This window comes from Ovis canadensis, chromosome 16 (genome assembly GCF_042477335.2).
Source record: "Ovis canadensis isolate MfBH-ARS-UI-01 breed Bighorn chromosome 16, ARS-UI_OviCan_v2, whole genome shotgun sequence".
Lineage (NCBI taxonomy): Eukaryota > Metazoa > Chordata > Mammalia > Artiodactyla > Bovidae > Ovis > Ovis canadensis.
In genome coordinates, this window is record NC_091260.1 from 36,440,849 (window position 1) to 36,457,753 (window position 16,905).

Genomic DNA, 16,905 nt, shown 5'->3' on the forward strand with positions numbered 1-16,905 from the left:
GAAAATACTGATACAGAGCTGTAATGATGCGGTATATGAATACTGAAAATAAATAGCCCTAAAATCTCTCTCCAAAGACAGAAACTTAATAATCCTGGATAATATTACTCTCACACTTAAAACAGGAGACAAAATTACTGATGCCACAAAGGTTTTCTTCCAGGAAAAAAAAAAGATTTCCTCAAGACATATATGAAACTAGAAAAAATTATTGATTTCATTTTTCTCCCAGTATAGTGGGTCTAGGATATGGATTCTGGAATCAGATCCAGGTTCCAACCCTATCACTTACTAGAGCTAATTTAGAGATTACAATAAATTACATAATCTCACTAAAAGTTTGTTTCCCAAGTATAAAATGAAAAATACTATTTACCTATTTGTATTAAGATTTATATAAGAAAGCATTCAAGGAATCAAATGGGAGCCTAATATACAAATGGTGCTGTAATGAACATACATGTCTTTACACAAGTTTCTCTCTTTCCCAAACAAAACAATTATTAGTCAATCTCACAACTTTGTTATCCCTCTAGAGCCTACCTTTTCTTTGCCTATGATATCCATCAGTCTCCCAGGAGTAGCGCATAATATATTACAGCCTTGTACTATTTGTCGAATTGAATGCCCCAACTGGGTTCCCCCATATGTGACAACTGCTCTTACACAAGTCCTATTGACAATAAAAATAAATGTCATTTTCTAGTTGCTTGAAAATTAGTCATTTGTTTTTAATGAGATGTAAAATGAAATCCATAAAGCAAGAGCTAATATATTCAACATTCTTTTACAATTCATCCCAGAAAGTTGAAAAGCTGCAGGAAAAAAATATTTGCAACCTGTCTGATAGAGCTCTTCAAAAACAATGATAAACACAACCAACACCCACACAACGGGCCAACAACATGAACAAATGTCTATTAAAAATACAAATGGTTTTTAAACACTTTAAGTTCAATATTACTTTTAAAAGCAAAAACAAAACAAAACAAAACAAAACAAAGGAGGTCTAACAAAATTTTCCCTCAAGTGTGATAATGCCATGTTAGCCAGTGCAGGGAAATTGGCACTCTGAGGGATAAACTGATACAACCCCTTTCACAATTTTAGTCTCTATTAAAATTTTAAAACTTATTTTTCTCAATAAATTCACATATAGGATTTTCCCTTCAGATATGTCCCCACAAATGGGTAAAGATGACTGTGTAATATATTGACTGCTAACATGATTCTTAGTATCAAAAGACTGAAAACTATCTAGTTGTCTAACAATAAAAAACAGAATTATAGGCCTTCCTTACAAAAGAACTGAGCATCTATAAAGAGGAGTACAGTTCTATAGTAAGCGTTAGCTCCAACATATACCTTTTTTTTTTTTTTAAAGGGTGGCAACCAAGCTTAGTATGCTAAGATTTGTCGAGAGGAGAATTAAAGTGTGTACATATGCACCAGCTCTTTCTATACTATTTCACATAAAACTGGTAATAGTGTGTAAACTTTGAAGAGGAGGATTAAAGATAATTAGATACTTCTCAGTTTTTTGCCACAAAAATGTTCCAACAAATATCCACATACTAATACACATTTTGTGCATACATATTATCTGAAATATCATTATTGTTTTGTTTAAAAAAAAAAAACTTTTATCTTTTACTTGATTTAAAAGCTTGAAGAACAACACAGTACCTGGGGGTAAGAAATAAACACTGGTATAAGCAATGTACATCTACTTCTTACAAAAGATCTGTCAAGGTTGACATTAAAAAAATTTCAATTTTTCTCCTCTAATTTTAAATAAACTGATTTATACAAAATAAAAGGTGAAGGTTCTAGATAGAAAGCTCTTAAGAATTGTACAAAAAAACACTAATATACCAACAGATAAATGGGTAGATAGCAAATGAATAATTCACAGGGAAAATGTACAAAGCATTCAAAATGTAGTTCAACCTCTCAATAACCAAATAAATGAAAACATGAAGATAGCTGTAGTGATTTAAAAATACATACACAAAATCTTCAATATGCCTTCCTTCCTAAATGTAGATCCTAACTCCCTTCCTCCAAAGATGTGTGCAAGGCTGGCTTCATAGGTATATAACCTGTGCAGTCATATAGAGTCCTATGCTTAAAAAAGACCTGAGCCTGGTTTAATATTCTATTTGCTGCTTTAAAATTCATCATAATTTTTAAACAAAGGACCTTGTATTTTCATTTTGGGCTAGTTCTCACAAATTATATAGCCAGTCCTGAGTATGAGCTAGACTTAGTGACCTGCTTAGTAACAAACAGAATATAGCAAAAGTGACTGCAACTGTCTTACAAAAGTCACAGAAACCTCCTCCTTGCTCTTTCTCACTGACCTTTCAATCTAAGTGAAGCTAGCTGTCATTTCCTAGAGACAACCATTCTTACAGAGAGATCCAATAAAGCCAGATGACTGTAATTCTAAATGACATCTTGTCTGCAACCTCATGAGATGCCAAGCCAGAAACATCCAGCTAAAGTGTTCCTCAATTCCTAACCCTCAGAAACTGTAAGATAATAATATGTATTGTTTTGAGCAACTAGGTTTTAAGGTAAGCAGCAACAGATAACTAATATAATACCAAATAGTGGCAAAGTGTATAGTGAAGTTAACATTTTCAAATACTGCTGGTAGAATGCAAGCTTTAAAATAACTTCATATTCTTTAACATTAAATTTATAAGTAGAAAAGTTTATAAACAAGCTGTTCATTAAAGCAAGAACTGCTTTTATTTATAGTAGCCCCAAATTAGAAACAACTTAAATCTCCCAAATAGAGAAATAAAATACAAACACATGGACAATCTTACAGTCATTAAAAATTAGGTCTGATTGTTAAATAAGCAGTTATCCATTTTACAAAGTTATGTGTTAAAGAAACATTAACACAGAAAATTATTAGGGATAGAAAATTATTAGGAACACCATAAACTCATTTTTAAACATATACTTAAAGACTACCAGAAAACACATGAATATGTACACTGTCTTATCGTTCTACTTCTATCATTATCTAATTTTTAATAAGCATTTTAAAAAATAGATTCTATAAACAAGATTATGAAAAAGTCAACTTCAGTCAAGTAACACCAAATTAAATTATATGACTGCATTCTTATTCATGTACTGAGTTTTTCCCAAAATAAATACAATAATTCTCTAAAGAAAAACTTGTGAGTGGCATTCCAGATGTACTTACCCAAAAGAAAATTTTCTGGCTTCCAAATAGATTTGATTGATCAACTCTCGAGTTGGTGCTACAATAATACACTCTGGTTCCTGAAGTTCTTTAAAACGACTGGCAGTTATTCCATCACGCATCATATGAGCCAAAATTGGCAAGAGAAATGCTGCCTAGAAGTTAAATTGCATAACTTACAAATCTATAGGGCATCATCCTTTTCCCTATGGCAACCTATTCCTCATGTCTTTATATGCTTTAGCTTCTTCTTTCATCTTTTTGATAAATTTAAAATGACAAAGGGAAATTTTTATTTCAATGAGTTTCTAACATTTTGGTCGTCATGCTCGTATTATAAAATATAAAATGTTTGATAAAGTTAATCTATCTTATGAAACTATCTTTTGTGCTTTAAAAAAAATAACACAACCAAAGACTCTAAATAAACAAACATTAACTTATTTTGAGAGGTTAATGAGGAATGTAGCATTTATTCTAAATGATTCCTTTTGAGGTAGAAATAAAATCAGAATGCATGACAAAAGTGGTCCACAAAGCAGAGCAAAAACTGGGAAAGCATTCATTTGGATTACTAAACTTATCATCCTTGTAAAAGTTACATATGGCAAGAGTAACTTTGTGCTAGTTTTCTTATTAAATAAGACACTAAAATCTACCACCAAAACCACATTTAAGTGACACATTAGCTGCTATACTATACAGCTTATTTTCACTTATTTTCCTTTCAACTCTACTATGGAGGACTTTTAAGACTAATATATAGTATGAGGGAAGACTATGATCCTGGAAATGACAGTCTTTAATGCTCATCTCATGGAACCCTATTTAATTCACAAATCTCACAGTTTAGTCCTAAGACCAGCTTGGTCCCATCAGAGTTCTTTTAGAATTAGCATAACCAGAGGTCACTTCATACTAAGGACCAGGTACTGTACATAGGGAGAAGGCGATGGCACCCCACTCCAGTGCTCTTGCCTGGAAAATCCCATGGACAGAGGAGCCTGGCGGGCTGCAGTTCATGGGGTCACAGAGTCGGACACGACTGAGGGACTTCACTTTCACTTTTTACTTTCATGCAATGGAGAAGGAAATGGCAACCCACTCCAGTGTTCTTGCCTGGAGAATCCCAGGGACGGAGGAGCCTGGTGGGCTGCTGTCTATGAGGTCGCACAGAGTTGGACACGACTGAAGCGACTTAGCACTGTACACAGACAACAACAGTACACACAGCTATTTCTCATTCTCTTGACTCCAAAACTGTATCAGCTATCACACTGTTATTGTTAGTCACTAAGTTGTGTCCAACTCTTTTTGACCCCATGGACTACAGTACGTCAGGCTCCTTTAACTATCTCCCAGAGTTTGCTCAAACTTATGTCCATTGAGTTGGTGATGCCATCCAGCTATCTCATCCTCTGTCGCCCTCTTCTCCGCCTGCCTTAATCTTTCCCAGCATCAGGGTCTTTTCCAATGAGTCAGCTCTTTGCACCAGGTAGCTGAAGTACTGGCGCTTCAGCATCAGTCCTTCCAGTATATTCAGGGCAAATTTCTTTTAGGATTGATTGCTTTGATCTCCGTGCTGTCCAAAGCACTCTCAAGAGCCTCCTCCAGCACCACAGTTGTTCTTTGGCTTTCAGCCTTCTTTAAGGCTCTCACATCCATACATGACTATTGGAAAAACCTTACCTTTGACTGTAAGGACCTTTGTAAGCAAAGTGGTAAATTTCTGCTTTTTAATATGCTGTCTAGGTTTGTAGGAGGAAGTATCTTTTAATTTCGTGGCTGCAGTCACCATCCACAGTGATTTTGGAGCCCAAGAAAATAAAATCTGTCACTGTTTCCACTTTTTGTTTCCCATCTATTTGCCATGAAGTGACAGGGAAAACTTTACATTACATAAATTATTTTTTCCCTTGCTCTTATAATCAAAGGTCTTATAACCTTTGGTGCTTTGACTCTCAGTTGTTTTGTTTTAAATATTATGTCCCACAGAAGGAGCTGAATACACTTAGAGATTAAACATCTATGAACTGCAAAATACTACTCTAGAAATAGTTAAAAATTCTTTCTTCAAAAGCACACAAACTTCAATAAAACCAGAAATCAGAGGCAAAAACATGAGTATTTATGACAGTTCACTAAAATCATCTACTTGGGAAGAACCAAAGTTCAAAAAGTGATAGTTTGAATACTGGGCAAAATATATGTAGGGAAGTGACTTACAGTCTTTCCAGAGCCCGTCTGAGCACAAGCCATCAAATCTCGTCCTCCTTGTATAATAGGAATACTGTATTTTTGCACAGGAGTAAGCTTAGTATAACCAGCTTTAGCAATGTTGTTATTCAGTGTCTGACAAAGATTAGCTTCTTCAAAAGTCTAAAAAAAATCAGGGGGCAGTGGTTAAATTCCATGTATCATACACTAGTCATTCCATAAACATACTCCATTTGAATTAGTTTCAAGTTGTTAATTCTACTTTATATATGCATATGCCCCCATTCAAAAGTAATATCTAGAACTTGTACGCGATTACTTGATAGAATTAAGGAATATTCCATACAGAAAATGGCTCTAAAAACTTGTTCAGCCCCCTTAAAACCTGTGAGATACAAATAACTCTGATCAATAAAAATGGTTCATTATCAACAGGGGACTCTGGGATCCCCCATTCCTTAGAAAAATCACTCCCCTAAGATGCACTTTTTCACATACGTAGAAAGCAGAAATATTGAATCTTTAGGAAAAGTATCCTTTTTAATAAATTTAAATCAAGTTTCCATCCTAGTTTGAGGAGGTGGGGAGGAAATATAGTACCCTCCCTTTCAACACAGCAATTAATTCAAATGTAGATGTTAGATATGATTCTAAATTTCCAACCTAAGACATTAAATTCTAAAGATGAAATTTTTGTATTCTTTAATATCAACGTAAAGAAATGTGCCAAATTTTTAAAAAGCAAAGTTTGCCTCACAGTCATTACAGAAACAATTATTGCACTGACCAGAATTGCTGGTGGTGGATCATGTCCAGATACTTCTACAAGAATAGTATCATATTTGTCAAAGTTTATGCCTGTCTGATAATGTGCAAAGATGGAGTCCTCATCTTCAGGTGGAGGAGGTGGTATGTAGGTCACTTTTGGTCCTTAGAATTTAAAAGAAAATTTACATTATAAGGACTAGAATAAAAACAAGAGAGAAAACAGACGAAAACCGACAAACTCAAATTTAAAACAACATGCAAATTCCTGGGCTTCCCTGGTGGCTCACTGGAAAAGAATCCACCTGCCAAATGCAGGAAACACAAGTTCACTCCCTGCCACAGGAAAATCTCACATGCCACAGAGCAACTAAGCCCATGCGCAGCCTGTGCGCTAGAGCCCAGGAGCTGCAACTACTGAGCCTACGTATCACAACTTCTGAAGCCCGTGCACCTTAAAGCCCATGCTCTGCAACAAGAAACGCCACCACAATGAGAAGACCGCAACTAGAGAGCCCTCACTCTCCGCAACTAGAGAAAAGCCTGTGTAGCAACGAAGACCCAGCACAGCCAAAAGTAAATAAATAAAATTACAAAAAAGTTCCCAGTGTTTACCATTAAAGTTTTTACTTCAAACTTTTAAAGTTATCTCTTTAAATATTCTGCATTTGTATTAAAATGTAATATACATTTCTGTGGATCACACAAAAATTAATATACCTTGAGTGTCACCACTTTCTCCTCCTTCAGCTTCTGACTTCCAAGAATCTTAAAAGGAATCAAGCCAAAAAAAGACAAACGTTTTTTAAAATTGAGGGGTAAAACAATACTCACTATAAAAATCAAATACCTTATCTAAAGTAAAACTTACTCTTTCCAGAGCCTGTAATTACTTCTTCATTTAAACCTTTGTAACCACCTATTAAAGAAATACACAGTGACAGTCAGTCAATATACAAGACTGTGTCTATCTTTATTTTTGTTGCTTGTCTTCAAAGAGAAAAAGTTCTAAACATGGATGGTCCCCTCAAACAAATAATACTTCAGACAATTAAGATAAATAGAATCCTGAATATTTTAAGTTCCCTTAGCATTTAAAATGCTGACTTTATGCAGGTTACAATGTTATAGTATATTAGTATCTTCTTGTTTAAGCTGTTATGTCTCTTTCCTATTCCTATATTCCTCAACAAAGGAATATATTTTCTAACAGGAACTAAAAGACCATCTCTGTTGAGATGTCCCCACTATAACCTATAGGCTCTATGATTTGCTAGGACTCAGAATACAGTCATAACTATGGCTGTGACTTACTACACAGAAAAGATATGGAGCAAAATGAGCAAAGGTAAAAAGGGTATGGAGAAAAGCCCAGAGAAGACCAAGTGCAAGATTTTAAGAGTCACTCCCACTGGTGTTATACAGGTCAAGTTGTGACAACATGCTGAAAATGTTTACCAGAGTAATCAATTAGAGATTCAATATCCAGGAGGGGCTGATAAAGCAGGCAGGAACCTTCTGCCTGGCATGTACCAAATTTCCCAACTCCCAGAAGAAAAGTGGGTATTCATTATAAACCACATTGTTATACAAACCATTTAGGTACAGTGGACCACTCACACTGGTTAAGGGTGTTGAGATCCCTCCCCAAATCCAAGTTCCCAGAAGTCAGGGAAGGATCTTGTAAGAAGGACTTTCCAAGAACAGTCAGGCCTATCATGTTAACTCTTTTCCACACACTACCTTTCTGGTTTCTAGACAAGGAGTCATTGATTGTGCCACTTCCAGGTACTATCACAAAAAGAATAAGGATTGCATTAGATTTGAAAGGCTGCTGCTGCTGCTGCTGCTAAGTCGCTTCAGTCGTGTCCGACTCTGTGCGACCCCATAGATGGCAGCCCACCAGGCTCCGCCGTCCCTGGGATTCTCCAGGCAAGAACACTGGAGTGGGTTGCCATTTCCTTCTCCAGTGCATGAAAGTGAAAAGTGAAAGTGAAGTCGCTCAGTCGTGTCTGACTCTTAGTGACCCCATGGACTACAGCCAACCAGGCTCCTCTGTCCATGGGATTTTCCAGGCAAGAGTGTTTATATAGCATTTTTATATGTGCACTCTAATTTTCTTGTCCTGTATGTCCACAGGTCTTCAAACCCCTTTTCAAACAAGATCTAAGAATTTGTATAAAATATGGTTTAGCCATTAATCTTTTTCTATAATGAAGAAACCAAGAATTTGAAGGAGTGAAGCAGGGAAAAGTGGTTCAAGGGAGTTGCCACTCTGAATGCTCTCAGACTAATAATGATCTCAGAATTTTTCAGAGATATTAAACAAGCTTTATTGTTTTACTAGTCTGGAAAATATTTTAACTATTATATGAAATTTAAGCATTTTTAACTCTGAGATTTTTTTAGTAATATAAAAGTATCTATACTGAATTTTCTTTATCCCCTACACCAAGCTAATTATCTCATAAGATCCTTTTATTTTTTATAATAATTTCAATTATTTTATTTATATATCAAGAAAATGTCAAAAATTACCTAATGAATATGCAATCAACTTCACTTGAGTAAACAAATCTTCATCAAGCGATTATACTTAGTTAATTGCATTTCTTTAAACCTTTAAACTGCATTTGTAAATTTAATACATACCGTTCTAAACACTTTAAATGCTTCACCTTATAAGCAAAACCTTTCCAAGCTTTCAGTTCTCTTAAATATTGCAACAATTTTATAAGTCAAAAGTCAACCACAAATTTTTGTTTGAAAACTGTATGGTTATGTCTCAGATTCTGTAAAATGCTAAATTCTCTAAAACTGCAAACAGTAGTTTTTAAAAATGAATTACCTAAATTGATATAATATTCAATTTATTTAAATAGTGATAGTGAAGTTGCTCAGTCGTGTCCGACTCTTTGTGACCCCAAGGACACCAGGTTCCTCCGTCCATGGGATTTTCTAGGCAAGAGAACTGGAGTGGGTTGCCTTTTCCTTCTCCAGGGAACTTCCCAACCCAGGGATCGAACCCAGGTCTCCCACACAGTAGACAGATGCTTTACCGTCTGAGCCACCAGGGAAGTCCTTATTTAAATAAAACCACTCATTTTAAAACAATGAGAATTATTTAAGCATATCTAAAAGGTGTAGAATAAATTATGTGAGGCATTATGTTACAATTCTGGTTCAGAGGCAGATGTTCTTAGAAAGTTGAAGTTGTTAAGGCTTTGGAATTGTAGCAGGGAGAGTAAAGATATATCACGGATGGTGAAAGTAAGACTACGTAAAATGTCTTACAATCAGAATTTTTCTTTGATTTAAAAGGAAAGGAGTAAACAGAAGCATATGAAAACCCTGGCTCCTCCAAGATCATAGGGCAGTTCATTTTTCTGTATTAATCTGTAAATGTCAAAACAATTTTAAAAATGAACAGTTACTTGTGTTTGTAATAGAACTTTCTCTGAAATGTTCTAGATGGTGACAGTATATAGGAGATCAGGAGTCCAAAATAGAGTGCATTCACAGACTTTTTGCAAAAGGTTAAAAATTTTTCAACAGAAAGAAAATGAAACAAATCCTCTGAGAAAACGATACACTTTAAGAGTTAGAGTGTTATTATGTTGCTAATGAGATCAAGGTGTTTCTCAAGTCTCTATCAGCCATACCAAAATGTTTCATATATTGAATCAAAGTGATTGGGAAATAATGGCTATAAATTTACTGAGCTATATTTAAATATTCATGTTTTCTTTTCATAGTAAGAAAAATTATTTTAATATAAGAATCTATAAACATAGATTACATCTCAGTCTTTAATATTTGCATGGTAACTCCCATTTTATGGTTATATTATTTATTAAGCAGTTATTTATTGATGACTTTTAGGTGATTTTCAGTTTTCACTTATCATAAATGAAGCTTCAGTGAACATCCTTTTACATGTATTGAGCATATATACCTATAGTATATAATGGAATTGTTGGGATTAAAGAGTAGTAGTAAACAACTGGCTTTCCCTGGAGAAGGAAATGGCAACCCACTCCAGTATTCTTGCCTGGAAAATCCCATGGACAGATGAGCCTGGTGGGCTATAGCCCACAGGGTTGCAAGAGTCAGACACAAACACAGCAACTAAACAACAAAAGTAAACAACTTCTCCAAACTGGCCGTGCAAATGTATACTCCTCGAAGTATGTAGAAAAGCAGCAACAGTTACCTTTAACTTCAAAAATTAAACTTTGATTACAGTCATTTTAACCACTTACAGGTAAACCAAGTAAGAACTCACCTCGTCCACTTCCACTACCACTTCTGCTTTGGAAAGTGTCACCATTATCTGTAAGGCATTGTTTTAAGAATATTTAGAGAAAACACAGCTCCTCTTCAAGCACATAAAACATATAGCTATTTCTTTTCAAATACTGAGTGATTTCTCAGGATTCCTAGACCCTTAACCCACCCATCTCCTAATTCTATATTAAAACCTTTTTCTCATTTGAACATTTTGTTTAAACACTTCATTTTTTTAGGGCAATTTCAGGTTTCCAGATATTTCCAGTCCTCACACCTGCATATTCCTGACCTCCCCATAATCAACACTCCCCACAACAGAGGTATTTTGTTACAGTTGATAAACCTAAACTGGCACAACATAATCACCCAAAGTCCATGGTTTACATTACAGCTCATTCACGGTACTGTACAGTGTTTTTTATGTCTGCAAAAATGTATCAAGGCATGTCTCCATCATTATAGTATCATACAAAGTAACTTCACTACCCTAAAAATTCTCAATGCTTTGTCTGTTCATCTCTTCCTTGAACCCCTAGCAACCACTCATTTTTTTTCGCCCCTCTTCTTACAGTTTTGCCTTTTCCAGAATGTCATACAGAGCTGGAATCATACAGGATATGGGCTTTTCAGACTGGCTTCTTTCACTCAGTAGCACATATTTAGAGCTTCCCCTATGGCTCAGCAGTAAAGAATCTGCCTGCAATGCAGGAGTCACAGGAGACGCAGGTTCAATCCCTGGGTCAGCAAGATCCCCTGGAGGAGGGCATGGCAACCCACTATAGTATTCCTGTCTAGAGAATCCCATGGACAGAGGAGCCTGGTGAGTCCATGGGTTTGCAAAGAATCTGACACAACTGAAGTGACTTAGCATGCACACAGTACGCATTTTAGGCTCCTCCATGTCTTTTCAGGCTTGATAGCTCATTTTTCTTTAATACCACAGTTGATTTAACTACTTTTAAACATTTTCATCAACAGAATGGGTTTTTTTTTTCACTTTCTCCTCAAATCCCCTCAGAATCCTTTCTTTGAAACCAAAGGAAACTTCATTTTCCTTCTTCTAACTAAAAGTATAATTTATATCTAACAATAATTAACTGGTAGATAAGGAAGAAGGAATAATTCAGAGTACACATTTTATGAGGGAGGGAAAACTGTCCACGTTCTTTTTCCCTACAAATCTAAAAAAGCAGCGACAATCATGAGCCAATCTAATATGCTTAAAAATATATATTAGGTTCAATAATCCTAGACCTAAAAGCAAATGTAAATGATTAATATTCAGTAATAAATTCTATTTCTCACCTGCACCACTTAATGCTGATCTTCTAGAACCAAAAATGCCACCAGAGCGCTGGGTCCCCTCATCTTGTTCATAATTGCTATCTAGATTTCCAGATAAAAAAATTAGATTATGTTACTTTCTAAAACTTTTAAATCATGCAGTAAACAGAAAAAAATCAATTTATGGTACCGAAAGTTAAAAAGATGCAAGATAAAATAAATTTAACAGGAATCATAGTATTTTTGAAGTATCACACAGAAGGAATTTTCCATAAATTATTTCCTTCAATTATAAATTACTTTCTCAAAATTTTACTAAAATTATCTTTAAAAGTAGTCAGAGCTAATACTACACCAAAATATGATATAGGCAAATTAAATTACCTTTGAAAAACAGCACTGTTACTGTCCCTCAAAATTTTACATTACATAATCTTACTGCTTATTCTCCAGAATTTCATCGCTTGGTACCCACTGCACTCAAATCAAACTTTATCGGTCTTAAACAGCAACCCACTGGATCTCTTCACTTTTTAAAAAGTGACAATTCACTAATCTGCTACACATCTATTAAATCATTAAATCTTTTATGTTTTTAGTTTTACTATTCTGTTCTCCTCTGTTAAGAGAGACATGCATTCCAAAAGTGACTTCAGGAGACAATATCTTAGCACCAAGGAAAGACGACTGGAAAAATTTAGGTAGAAAGCCACACTGGTATAAGAAGGTATAATGGGAGGCTGAGTCATGAGAATGCCACTTATTTTAAGGTCAGCCATCTTTATCAAAGCTCTGAAATGCTTCACAGCATGTAATATTAAAGAACTGCATCACACAAACTGTTAGAAAGATTCACATATTCTCATTTAATCTATAAGGAATTACATGTGTCTATTTTTACATAGCATAAGTGATTATATACCAGCCACTATACTAAACCATTCCCATATAGTCATAACAATCTTATATGTGATAGGTGTTATTTTTAATCATTTCCTTAATAAATGAAGCACAATATTCGCAATCCACTACTAACTTGGACTTCCTAAACCAAATCCTCCACGGCAACCTCGGAAACTACCTCTTCCACCTCTTCTGGACGATCCTGAAGCTTCTGAATCATTTCCGTCTTGATAACCTATAATATTAAAACACAAACGACACAAAAACCAACAAAGCAATCTTGGGGACATGGTGACCAAGTTAATTTAAGCCTTGCATAATTCAATGACTTTAATATTTTAAGCCATCAACAGATAGTTACTAAAGAGAAATGCTGTATTTGACCTATAAATGCCCAACTTTACCAGTAAATAGACAAAAGCTATGTTTTAAAAAAAAAATCCACTATTTGCTTTGCGAACAAAACCTAAAAATGACTAGAAAGAAAAAGTGACACCTATAAACACTGCGGTGTTGGTGAAGACTCTTCAGAGTCCCTTGGACTGCAAGGAGATCAAACTAGTGAATCCTAAAGCAAATAACTCCTGACTATTCATTGGAGGGACTGATGCTGAAGCTGTAACTCCAATACTTTGGCCACCTGATGTGAAGAACTAACTCGTTGGAAAAGACCCTGATGCTGGGAAAGATTGAAGGTGGGAGGAGAAGGGAACGACAGAGGATGAGATGGTTGGATGGCATCACCAACTCAATGGACATGAGTTTGAACAAGCTATGGGTGTTGGTGATGGACAGGGAAGCCTGGTGTGCTGCAGTCCACAGGGTCGCAGAGAGCCTGAGTGACTGAACTGAACTGAATGTCCTGAAAATATCAATTAATTCTAACTGTTCTAATATGTCATTTAGGATCTCTGTTGCCTTACTGATTTTCTGTCTGGAAGATTTGTGTATACAAATGACCAATACACACATGGAGAGCTGCTCAACATCACAGTCATTAGGAAATGCAAATCAAAATCTCAGTGATACAAGGATATGTTGTGCAATACAGAGGATACAGCCAACGTTTCATAATAACTATAAATGGAGTATAACCTTTAAAAGGTATGAATCACTGTTTTGATACTTGTAATTTACAAAATATTATATATCAACTATATCTCAATTATAAAAAATGATAGATACCACTTTATATCCATTAGAATGACTACAGTCAAAAAGACAAACACTAACAAGTGTCACCAAAAGAAATGTACTTGAATGTTCAGAGCAGCAGTTTCAGAACAGTCCAAAACTGTACAAAATCTGAGTACCCACCATTAGCAGAACAGGAGAACAAAAGAACACTATATAGCAATAATGATCTTCAACTGCAACCAACAATAAGACAATCTCACAATTACATTAAGAGGAAGCTAGACACAAAAATATACTATGTGATTCCATTTATATTAAGTAGAAAATTTTTTAAAATGTATGCTGCTAGAAGTCGGAATAGAGATTAACTGGAAGGGCAGTGCTAATGACTAAAAATGAGCATGAAAGGGGTTTTTGAGGACCTAGTAATTTCTACTCCTGATCTGCGTGCTTGGGAAAACAGAGAACCCAGGTGTTTTCAGTTACTGAATAATCACTGAGCTGTATACATTTATGACATATGCACCTACCTGTTCCTATATGACATCATACTTCAACATAAACTTAGATACAGTTCTATTTATTTACACACACATCTATTTACTGAGTGACACCGTGTCACACACAAATTTTCTACCTTCAAATGTATACATCTAAAGAAAATAACAATCAGGGACACCCTATTAGGCAACCTACACTAGTCAATAAACCAGGATCAAGTACAAAGAGCTGCAACTGGCTTTTCACTGCTTCACTTAAATATGAATTAAAATGATTTAAAGAAAACTGAATAGTAAGCAAGATAATCATTGTTCTGCAGAAAACCAAAAAATTTAAAAAGAGCTATGTTTTAGGAACATTAGTGTCAAAACTGCTTGTTAAAGGGGGAAGGAAAGCAATATTGAAAGAGGAGTCTGTTTCTTGACTAAATGTCCACCCCATCATTGCAGGGACCCCTGCAATTGCCTTTAAAGACTCAGCTTACGAGACAAATAAGCCATCCCTCATTCACCAAATTCCTACACCCCCCTCACAACTCAACCAAGGCTATAGTGAAATCCACAGCAAGTCTCAGCTTCACTAGGAAGGCCTGCTATTCAATGATCTATTCAATGAGCCAATCATCTCTAATAGGCAAGGGGAAAATATATCTCCAAGTTGCAGCAAAAACTATGATGTATCTGATGAATCTAGTGCAGCTCCAAAAACTAAAGTTCTATCATAAATATATTTTCACACTTGTAGCAATTATATAAGCTCACTGTGGTTTTTCGTGGATATTGTTGCTATTTTAACATGTCTGCCTACAGATAATCCAGAACTGAGCACTTTTATACCATCTCACCTCAAGTAGAGGCAGGATTAGCAAGTATGGTAATTAATCTACAATTTCTCCCTTCTCCCATATCTCCAATGTTCCTCCTCACAGACAAAGACATTCCAGTTTATCTATACTGTGACTGACCAAGATTCACACAGTCCCACCTTTCGTACTTCATAGAACACTCTGGTGGTCTTAGGAAAAGACAAATCTAGTGACATCAGAAAGCAGGAGACACACCTACTGAATATTAACTCAAATATTAATAGCATAAAGGATATGCCAAAGCGTTTTTCTTGAAAGGTTTTCACCACCAAAATTTTTCTTTCAGCTCTTCCAAAATCAATTTTTCAGTTTAATTTCTGTCTTAAGTACAAGTTGTTCCAAAACATGGTCCTTACCGCCTCTCTTGGAAAACCCTCTGTTCCGTGTTTGATTATCTTCACAGTCATTACTAGACTCTTGAATAAAAATTTAACATGTGAATAGCATCTAAATAATTATTGAAGTAGTACTGTCACAAGAGAAATTACCGAGAAAAATAAACATATTCATAAGCTAACATATGAACAAAATTTTAAATTTTAAAATAACTATAACAACAAAATATAAACACATTATTCAGTCAATTCTTTTTAAAAATCACCTAATATACCTAAATACTAAATGTTAACCATGTATCTGTCAAGTTCTGAGCACAGCCAAAAAATAAGAATTTCACAAATGTCATGAAAGAGTTTCAGAAATATCTGAACAGTTGAGTACTCAAATGGATCTCAGAAATGCATAACTATTGTATTTATAATGTCATCATTATTTCTGTAAATTGTCTTTCTTAATAAACCTGAGACATTAGTGTTTTTTTTTAATATATGCAAACTTTCCCCCATCCATCCTAATGGAAGCATTTGGGGCTATCCTGGCTTTCTGTTCTCGGTGACATTATTAACTAACATTACCAGAGTTTCTACATAGTAGTATGAGGATCACTACACTGAAGGATGACTAAAAAATATCAGGAAAGTTGGTTAAAAATAAATTATTAGAACCCACCCTAGAGAGATTCATTGTGAATGTGCAGAGTGACATCAAGGAATGAACAATTTTTCTAAATTAAAAAATTATACATTATTGATATAACTTTAAGTAGTAACTTTAAGCTTTCTAGAAGATTCCAATAAAGCCATATTTGGAAAATACCAAGATGGTTTCAAGGAATCTTTGTACGTATCACTAACATTTAGTACCACAGAACTTTAGGTCCCAGTGATGACATATGTAGCTAAACAGATTAAAAGCTATCAGTTGTTTATGTACAAAAGTACTAATCTACTCAATTAATATTGATTTATAATAAACAATGACCCACAGCTCTTGTTGCAGGCTCCTATTTGAGCTGACATCAACAACTGAAAATATTCCTGAAGAGTCATTTAATATCAAGACCACCTTCTCAGAAGCAAGATTTCATACAAGGGGATTGAAGAGGAAAAAGAATTCTGGAAAGATTCTTAGAATAATCTGGAATAATGGAATTATTATTTGATGATATAATTCATCATCATCTGGAATAATGATGATGGTAGCATTTATTGCCATATATGAAAGAAAACCCACCTCACATAACCTTTGGCCAACTGTTCTCCTAAAACAAACTTACAGTTATTTTGACCACACTGAGAATTAAAATAGGCTAATGCCAACTAAGGTCCGTCTAGTCAAGGCTATGGTTTTTCCGGTAGTCTCACATGTATGGATGTGA

The 16,905-nt window shown here is 35.0% G+C and overlaps 1 protein-coding gene across 1 annotated transcript in view; it reads right to left on the minus strand.

The window, feature by feature from the left end:
* Nucleotides 1–16,905, minus strand: part of DDX4 (DEAD-box helicase 4) — a 72,704-nt gene that overhangs the window by 19,279 nt on the left and 36,520 nt on the right. The window contains exons 8-17 of the mRNA XM_069556515.1: nucleotides 15,545–15,604; nucleotides 12,819–12,920; nucleotides 11,804–11,884; nucleotides 10,494–10,541; nucleotides 7,080–7,127; nucleotides 6,929–6,976; nucleotides 6,231–6,373; nucleotides 5,453–5,605; nucleotides 3,227–3,381; nucleotides 544–673 (exon numbers count right to left, since the gene is read on the minus strand). Coding sequence (XP_069412616.1) covers nucleotides 544–673; nucleotides 3,227–3,381; nucleotides 5,453–5,605; nucleotides 6,231–6,373; nucleotides 6,929–6,976; nucleotides 7,080–7,127; nucleotides 10,494–10,541; nucleotides 11,804–11,884; nucleotides 12,819–12,920; nucleotides 15,545–15,604 — 968 coding nt within the window. The remainder of the gene's footprint in view (nucleotides 1–543; nucleotides 674–3,226; nucleotides 3,382–5,452; nucleotides 5,606–6,230; nucleotides 6,374–6,928; nucleotides 6,977–7,079; nucleotides 7,128–10,493; nucleotides 10,542–11,803; nucleotides 11,885–12,818; nucleotides 12,921–15,544; nucleotides 15,605–16,905) is intronic.